The sequence below is a fragment of the Antechinus flavipes genome, chromosome 4, assembly GCF_016432865.1.
Source record: "Antechinus flavipes isolate AdamAnt ecotype Samford, QLD, Australia chromosome 4, AdamAnt_v2, whole genome shotgun sequence".
NCBI classification, from domain to species: Eukaryota; Metazoa; Chordata; class Mammalia; order Dasyuromorphia; family Dasyuridae; genus Antechinus; species Antechinus flavipes.
Genome location: NC_067401.1, coordinates 133,045,698 through 133,054,745, shown reverse-complemented (window position 1 = coordinate 133,054,745; position 9,048 = coordinate 133,045,698). Strand labels below are relative to the sequence as shown.

At 36.4% G+C, this 9,048-nt stretch overlaps 1 protein-coding gene across 1 annotated transcript; it reads right to left on the bottom strand.

Annotated features, from left to right (window-relative positions):
• Positions 1 to 2,037: 2,037 nt before the first annotated feature.
• On the bottom strand, positions 2,038 to 8,193 carry KRT27 (keratin 27). Its single transcript, XM_051994537.1, has 8 exons — positions 7,726 to 8,193; positions 7,114 to 7,196; positions 6,561 to 6,717; positions 6,097 to 6,258; positions 5,657 to 5,782; positions 4,169 to 4,386; positions 3,008 to 3,066; positions 2,038 to 2,374 (listed from the first exon to the last, which is right to left on the bottom strand). Exons 1-8 carry the CDS (start codon positions 8,161 to 8,163, stop codon positions 2,232 to 2,234), a joined length of 1,386 nt encoding a protein of 461 aa, XP_051850497.1. The 5' UTR covers positions 8,164 to 8,193; the 3' UTR covers positions 2,038 to 2,231.
• Between the last annotated feature and the right edge of the window lie 855 nt (positions 8,194 to 9,048).

Below are 9,048 nucleotides of genomic sequence, written 5' to 3'. Positions count from 1 at the left end.
GTGGTATGGAGGTGAGACTGTACCACTAGAATATATAAGTTTTCCTAGGCCCTACCAAGCTGAAATAGCTTTCAATATCGGTCCAGTTATGGGCTATATTTTTGTCGTCTGAGAAACAGCCTATCTAAATTAGATTCATTAACCAGAAGGGCCATAGTGATGATTTTTTAAAAGACCATTCATGTGGTTTAATGCAAAGAGAATATAAGACTTTAAAAAACCTGAATTCAAATCCTACCTTTGACTATTCTAACTCTGTTAACTATGGGAAAGTAGTTTTAGCTTTTGACTGAACCTTTATTTCCTCATCTGGAAAATAGGTATAATAATGCCTGTAGTTTCTATATCACAGTGTTATTATAAAGCTTAAACCAGAGACTGTATGCAAAGTGTTTTGCAAACCTGAAATCACTATTTAAAAATGTCAGTGGTTATTAATTATTTGCTATGGTTAAGGGTGGGACAGCTATATAGTAAAGTCAATGGAGTGCCAGACCTGGAGTAAGGAAGCCTGTATTCAAATTCAGTCTCAGACATTTCACTAGTTGTGTGATCCTGGGCAAGTTATTTAATCTCACTGTGCCTCAATTTTCTAATCTATAAAATGTGAATAATAAAAACACCTACTTCATAAGGTTATTGAGAGGATCAAATGACATAAGTAAAGGACTTTGTAAACTTTAAAGTATTAAATAAATGTTAGTATTTCAGAGATTTGTTACAGTGCTTCTGAACCCATGTGCTTATCCTCATGTCCTACCATCAGATTTGAGGAAGTGTGATAAAATTTTTAACCATTTTAGCCAGTCTATGAGATAGAATATGAGTAGGGAAAAATGGTCCAGTGGAAAGAACAATGGAACTGAGAAGACCTTGGTTTAAGGACCTCTGATACTTCTTATGTAGGAAACTTTGGATAAATCATAACCTTTCAGTTTCCTTACTCATAAAATAGGAGATTGGGACTAGATGGCCTCAAAAGTCCCTTTAATTCTTGCTTTAGGATCCTATGACTTTAAGGTCTTTTTGAAGATAGGACCTCATGGTCCTATCTATGCTAATGAGGATTGTTCTGGATTCATCAGACCATACTTCTCTTTCCCCCTACTTCTGGAGAATTTAAAATATGATTTTAATTGAACATGCTGAAAAAGCATTCTTTGCCAATATCTGAAGTACTTAGGTCTAAGAAGCCACTTCTATTTAATCATAAAAGAACAAATTTCTGTTATGAAGATTCTGAGGATTTTTGTAGTAATCATATTGTAGAATCATGTAACTATTAAAGTCAGTTAAATGGTATAATGGGATAGAGTGCTGTGCATGGGGTCAAGAAAACCTGAGTTTAAATCTAGTCTCGGATATATATGACCTGTGTGGTCCCGGAGAAGTCACCAACTGCTTCAGTTTCCTCAAATGTAAAATAAGGCTAATAATAGCACCTTCTTTCCAAGGTTATTTGGAAGATTAATTAAGATAATATCTTGTAGAACACTTAGCATAGTGTCTGGAATATCATAGCTATTTAATAAATTCCTCCTTCCTCTCTCCCTCCCTTCTTCCCTCCCTCCCTTTTTCTTCCTTCCTTTTTTCTTCTCTCCCTTCTTCCCTTCCTCCCTCCCTCCCTCCCTGCCTACCCCCACCCCTTCCTTCCTTCCTTCTTTCTTCCCCTACAAACTAACCCTTTGTTTGTCTGGGGAAAATGAGATAACTTTGCCAGCCTAATTTATTTTTCTTGTGTACAGAGATGTAGATTGAGGCTAAAATTCATTCAAGGATATGTCTAAAGGCTTGTTGCTGAGCAAATGGCAGAGATGATGTTTGAAATATATTCCCCCAACTTTAAATCCAATACTCTTTCCATTATACAATGCTTTTCTCCTTCTCAACACTCAACAACAAGATTGCATTGAAATTTATTTCATATGTAAAATGTACTCCTGAGTTATGATAGCATCACATCAATTAATGGACTTGAAAGTCCAATTTCAGCTTTCCTTTGGATTTCTGAAACAAAGACCATTGGAACCAGTTAGATGGCTTGCGACAGACAGAATTTTTATTGAGAACTATTGAAGAAAAACAGAATGGAAATTTTACTATTCTAAGAACACTTTGTCTTAACTTGTTAAAAGAAAAAATAGAAAAAAAGAAGCCTTTATTTTCTGTACTTATTTTAATTGCGTATTTGAACTTCAAGACTTCTCTTTCAGCTTTGTCTTTGATCATGTTTAGGAAGGCACTCTCTGCTCCGTCTTGATGGTATTAATTTTGGAGGATTTCTCTTCAACTGAGTGGACCCTGGAGGAGAGAACTTTGCCCCGAGGATCAATTTCTTCGACAAGTGTTTTAACTACTGTGGTTTTAGATGAATCTAAAATGAAATAGCACTTATATGAACACTCAGAAAGTGTAGATAATTAAACTGTAAATATAGAACAATTCACTTAGCCTTTTGTAGTCATACACATGTGCACATCCTGTACACATGTTTGCACATATTTATAGTCATAGGCCTTTTATGCATGCACATGTATATGTATACATATATTCACAATGTTACATATATATATATGTATATGTATATATATATATATATATATATATATACAGATAAAATTTTTATCCAGATTTTTTTTCCATGTTTGCTTGTAGGCAAATATATACAGCACACATACACAATGCAGCTATGTAGACACATGTGCCTACACATGCACAATATATAATACAACTATACACAAACATGTAACATGCACAGGTCAATATGCTATAGACACATCCGTGTGTGTGTGTGTGTGTGTGTGTGTGTGTGTATACTTAGCACACATGCATAAGATATATGTGCACCCCAAGTCCATGCACACACGCAAGCAATACATATATGTATACATGCATAAATATACATGTATACATACATGAACACATGTACACAAACATATGCCTAATATAGATATATACTCAACACCATAGCAACATATTCTGAAAGATGGAATTTGTACTTGTTTACCTTTTATCTGATTTCCTGATCCTCCAGATCCAAAACCAGCTTTGGATTTGTAACAATCTCTATTAATTATATAAAAAAAAGAAAGTCAGGTCCCTGAAGTCAAGGTCTGGGTTTCATTTAATTCAGTCCAAATAATAGGCATTTACTTCATTCCTAATTCTATTCTAAGCACTGTACTTGGTGCTGATGATACTAATCCTGTATTTCCTCCAGTGAATGGTATGGTCCTCAACACATAATCAATGTTTTTAAATTTGTTTCTTATTTCTCTCTCTGCTCTTCTTGTCTCTCTATCTCTCTGTCTCTTAGTCTCTCTGTCTCTCACTGTTTGTCTGTTTGTCTCTCTTCTCTGTCTGTCTACCGGTTTCTGTCCTCAGCAAAGAACAAAGGAATTGAAAACAGAAGCTAAAGTTTTATGTTATCCTTTGAATTTTTTCTGTTCGCAATCCCAATCATAGATTCTTTAACTTGTTCCTTCTCCCCCTCCCTCCAATACAATAGATATTTATTTAACACCAATTATGTGCAGAGAAAGTACCATTCTACGTACATACATACACTCTACATAACCACTGAGCTTATATACAACCCAACTGATACCCTTATGGAACTTGTAGAAGCAGGGTGATATGAATTTAGAATTAGAAGACACCTAGATGATACAATGACCAGAGTGCTGACTTTGGAGTCTGAATGACCTGCATTCAAATCCCTAGCTGTGTGATCTCTGGCAAGTCTCAAACTTTTCTGTGCCTCATTTTCTCATCTGTAAAACAAGGGAGTTGGGTTTGGACATGTATACTAATATTGTATTTAATTTATACTTTAACATATTTAACATGTATTGGTCAACCTGCCATCTGGGGGGGGGGAGGAGGGGAAAAATTGGAACAAAAAGTTTGGCAATTGTCAATGCTGTAAAATTACTCATGCATATAACTTGTAAATAAAAAGCTATAATAAATAATAAAAAAGAAGAGATTCTCAGTGATGTCAAAAACTGAAAAAAAACAAACAAACAAACAAAAAACAAGGGAGTTGGGTTCCATGGCCCCTAAGATCCTTGTTAGTTCTAGGGCTATTGCCCACTCTATCATCTTGTTTTCCTCAAAGTAGTTTCCATTCTTCAGAAGCATAGTTTACAAAAGAAGTTGCACTTACCCATCCTCTCCATCAATGAGGGAGCAATATGTTCCAATTTCTTTTTCTAGATAAACCTTAATGTCTAGAAGATGCTCATACTCTAGCTTCTGGCCCTCAGTCTCAGTCCTGACCTGCTGTAGTTGCTCCTCCAGAGCCCCAATCTGGGCCTGAATTTGTGAGAGCTGCACACAGTAGTTCCCTTCTGTCTCAGTCAGTGAACATTCAAGTGAATGTTTCTATGGGGATAAAAAGAATTGATGGTGGAATTGAAAAGGAAACAGTCAGTAGAAATAAACATTATTACAATGTGTGTGTGTAGGATTCCAGAAAATTGCCTTTCTGGGATTAATTTCTGGTGTCAACCCAAAAGTAGCACTTCCCCAAGAATTTTCCAGGGATTAAACTCTTCTCCTTGTATTTGAGGATGGTACTACTATCTTTCTGGGGTGTTGGTGCATTTGAAAAGGTCAACTCTTTCCCCTCAGTCATTTCTATACTGGCTATATCTTAAGACTCATTTTGGGACTTATTTTCAAGGGAAAAATGTTCCTTGAGTCAGAATTTTTGAAACCAGCCTCTGATGCTAATTATAGCATGAGGTCTTAGTTTAATCACCTGTAAAATTGAGTAGATGGCTTTTAGGGTCCTGTTTAAACCTAAATTTAGGGTCCTGTGGAACCCTTGGTTACAGCTGCAGCTTCTCTTTCTAAAGCTTAGAAACTCTAATTCTTAAGATCCACATTCTTCACCCTTATTTCTACTGCCTCATATCCAGTTTCTCCAAGCCAGACTGGTCTGACTGCAATTATATATACTGTGTTTAAAAATAATTGAAACATTCTAAGGAAAGCCTGTTGAAACATAAAATATGTCCCACAAATAGACTCAGAGAAGGAATTTGCTCTTTAAGTTGGACATCCTTGGCTCTGTAGATGAAAAGACATCGTATAATCTAGAGAGAGATACTCTCTCTAAGCCTACATGATGTAGGGGTTAGATGAGGGCTGGGAGTTATTCGATGTGGGTCCTGGATAGTGTTTTTTGACCATGACAGAAGGGTGTAGGGAAAGCGGCATTTTGGTATTTCCTTTGACTTTGTGCCTCCCTATAACTTAAAAAGTAGCTTTGTATCAATGCTATAGCCTAAGGCCAAGAAGATACTACCAATGTAGAGTTGGTATCTAAGATCTTCTGTTATATGAAATATTGAAAAACTTTCTATTAAGTTAGGGTGGATCAATACTGAACCACACACACACAACCATTGTTTCATTTCAACAACACTACATAAATGCCATTTGAAATATATTTTAATTTTGAATGTATGTTAATGAGCAAGTCTTAATTAATAAAGCAGAGTTCTAATGAATGAAATGCAAATGTATTTTACCTTGGAGGCCTAACACAGATGAAAGCTAACATTGCAAAAGATGAAAGGCACTATTTTAAGTCTCAGCTTCCTCCTCCAACCTCTAAAGGAAATGTGTTTCGTAAATCTTCACATACCGTTGCCAAGAGGGATTGCAGCTCGATCTCCAGGGTCTGTACTGTGCGTTTCATTTCTGTAAGCTCACTCCTGGCTGAGGTGGTAGCCCCTGCATCATCTGAGATCTGCTGCTGGAGTGTGGCACTCTGGAATAAATGGCATTATTAGCTTAGGTCATTTTTAAAATGCAAAGGCTAAGAACTGAATACTTCCAACCAGGAAGAATGAAAAGAGAAGAATGATCAATGAATGAAGAATCCTGGAGACCTAGAAGGAGACACTGAAGAGCTGATGTACTATTGCAGGACTTGAATTTCATTAAGTTAAATTTAAATAGTTATCAAGCAAGTTAATGAGTTGTGTTGTTCAAAATTCAGATTATGTTCGGATATTTTAAAAAATCTTTTGTTGACAGATTAATAGTAAAACTCATATATAAACATTACTCTAGTAAAATTACCTTTTCATTGAACCAGGCTTCAGCATCCCTGCGGTTCTGCTCAGCCAGATCCTCATACTCGGCCCTCATATTGTTCAACAGAATGGTCAGATCTACTCCTGGGGCTGCGTTCATCTCCACATTCACATTTCCTCCAGCAGCACACTGGAGGGCTTTCATTTCCTGAAGGAGAAGATTAATTTAGACTATTCTGAAGAAGGTTCTACATACTTTTAAAAGAGCATAATGTCCACCATCTTTAGGTCTGGGGATCTGAAATTTTTCAGGTTTTAGATTATGAATATCTATGTGTCAAAAAAAAGGGGAAAAAACCCAACAATGTAATCTGCTTTTGCAAAACAAATCTTTCAATGCACTGAACAGAATTTGGTCAGCTTTTCCTTGGATTGCTCTTTACATTTGACACGAGTCAAGGGAAATGTCAGTTTTCAGAGGGATACAATTGGTGTATTGGAAACTTCTACCTCTTCGTGGTTCTTCTTTAGATAAGTAAGTTCCTCATTCAGTGTCTCAGCCTGGATCTCCAGGTCTGTTCTGCACAAGGTCAGTTCATCCAACACTCTTCTTAGACCATTGATGTCAGCCTCAACACTCTGATGAAGAGCAAGCTCTGTTTCATACCTCAAAAAACAGTAAAAAGTTTTTTCAGCCTTAATCCTGATTATTAAAGGATTATGTAAAACATAAAACTCAAGCTGAAATAGGTAGAAATTAAACATCTTCATTGGATTATGGGATAAACATGCTGTGCTGATCACTTTACTTAAAGAGATGAGACTAATAGTGAAAAACAAAACAAAATAAAACACTTTCTTGTATGCTGCAGACTTTTAACATTTTACTCTCATGATTTAGATGCAATTTTTATAAATATACTGAGATTTTAAGCTATTTTTCATTCTTATACTCATTTGAGTTTAAAAACAAAATAACCAATTTCTTAAAGTTATTTTAGATACAATGGATAGGAGAGGGAAATGCTTTTTAGTTGGTTTCTATTCCCCAAACTTCACTTACTTTAGTCTAAAGTCATCAGCTGTCAATCTGGCATTGTCATTCTGCAGGACCACATTGGCATTGCTGGTAGTTGCTGAAATTACCTGGTAAAAAAGGAGCAGATCAAGAAAAGAGAAAATATTTTCATGGATCATTTATAATTTTTTTTCTGAACACAAGTCACTTATCATATTATAGTAAGGCATCTGTTGCTCTCTGGCATGAAAGACTGGCTTTTGATAGTTTCAGATTATGTCTTTGGATTAGTAAAGACATCTGCAGAGAGAGACTGATTTACAATGAAATAGCTAAAAGATTCAAGTATATCACTGGAGACTTTTTGTATTCCTGTTGCTCTTTTGCTCTTTTTTGTGTTTTTTTTTCTCTTTTGAAGAGGTAAAGATGGCAGGAAGGTGTGCTACATGCTAAATTATTGATAAACATATCCATAGAATACCAGTTAGTGGATTTATCCTACTCAAAGATTTAAATTTTCACAAAAATTCTCCTAATGTCTAGTAATTGATTATGGAAATTTGAAAACTTCTAAAATGAAGTCACATATATGGTCAACTATTTTGAGAGCACAATATGTCTTGGAGTTTTGAGTCTTATGAAATTATGTTTTCTTACCTTATTTTTAAGGTCTTCAATAATTGGGAAATATCTGCTGTAGTCATGATCAAGACCCCGGCAAGAGCCAGGACCATATTTCTCATACCATCCCTTAATCTTCTGCTCTAGATCAGCATTTGCTTCTTCCAGAGCACGCACATTATCCAGGTAAGAAGCCAGGCGGTCATTAAGGTTCTGCATGGTTACCTTCTCATTACCAGAGAGGAGCCCCGCTTCATTCCCCAGCAAGGTAGCATAGGAAGAGCTTCCCCCACCCAGACCATATCCTCCTCCAGATGAATTGCCACCAAAAGCACATGAAAAGCCACTGCCTATTCCAGGCATTCCACATGTACTTCCAACCCCAAAACCTGCTCCTCCACTTGGCAATCTAACAGATCCAGGTCCCCCACATGAGCCAATCCTTCTGGATGAAGAAGAGAATCGGAGAGACATAGTGTCTATGGGGAAGGAACCTATGCTCAGATGGTGGGGTTCAGCAGTAGTGTGTCGGCAGTTTTCATTGGTTCTTTTTATACCCAGTGATTAGGGTGTTTCTTGCTGAGTTTTGCCTACCAATCTCACAATGATGTTTGCCAACTCATGATAAATTATGTGTAATTGGATGACTTTTTTTAATTAATGTCTTGCTTTGTCCAGTTTTGTAGGTGGGTGGTTAGTTGCTGGCTATTTGTTATCTCTTGGATGGGGTGGAGTATTTTCAAGGTCATTTACCACATTACATTTTTAATTTTAGGTGAGTAATTCTTTCCTGAAGTCACTGAGACATAAGGAATAGAGGATCAAAGTCAAAGTAAGTGTTAAGTGTGTGTAACTCTTGTGTCTGAGGATTTCAGGACCTGAGGAACCTGAAAAGGGGAAGTGTTTCTTATTCTCTTGACTTGCTTCAAATGGGAGATGGGGGACAAAGTGTGATAGCGTTCTGGTATCACACTGCTTCTGATAGGACTTCTTCCCCTCAGCATCTTAGAGAGAATATCTGGAAGAAATCGTTAGAAGTCATTAAATCCACACATATCTTTTTTTTTTTAAGGTAAGGAAACTGAGTCTGAGAGTGGCTAAATATCTTTCCCAAAGTCACCAATTTGTAGGTATCGGAGACACTTTGAACCCAAGTCCTCTTGACTTAAAGTCCAGTGCCCTAATTATTAAACCAAACTGAGAAACTAACGTGAAACCTAATAAAAATAACATAAAACATAAACACAATTTCTACCTGTTCTGTGAAAACTGGTGAATGTATAGTGATGATCCCTTAGATATCAGTTCATAAGAAAACTCTTGTAATATGTACAGGAAACTCCCATTTTATAAGTCCAA

Excerpts from the sequence above, each read along its gene's own strand:
- KRT27 (XM_051994537.1), bottom strand. The coding sequence starts at position 8,163 with ATGTCTCTCCGATTCTCTTCTTCATCCAGAAGGATTGGCTCATGTGGG. Across the intron at positions 4,387-5,656 it reads TGCAATCCCTCTTGGCAACG|AAACATTCACTTGAATGTTC; the intron begins GTATGTGAAGAT and ends TTATCCCCATAG. Across the intron at positions 3,067-4,168 it reads CTCATTGATGGAGAGGATGG|AGATTGTTACAAATCCAAAG; the intron begins GTAAGTGCAACT and ends TATAATTAATAG.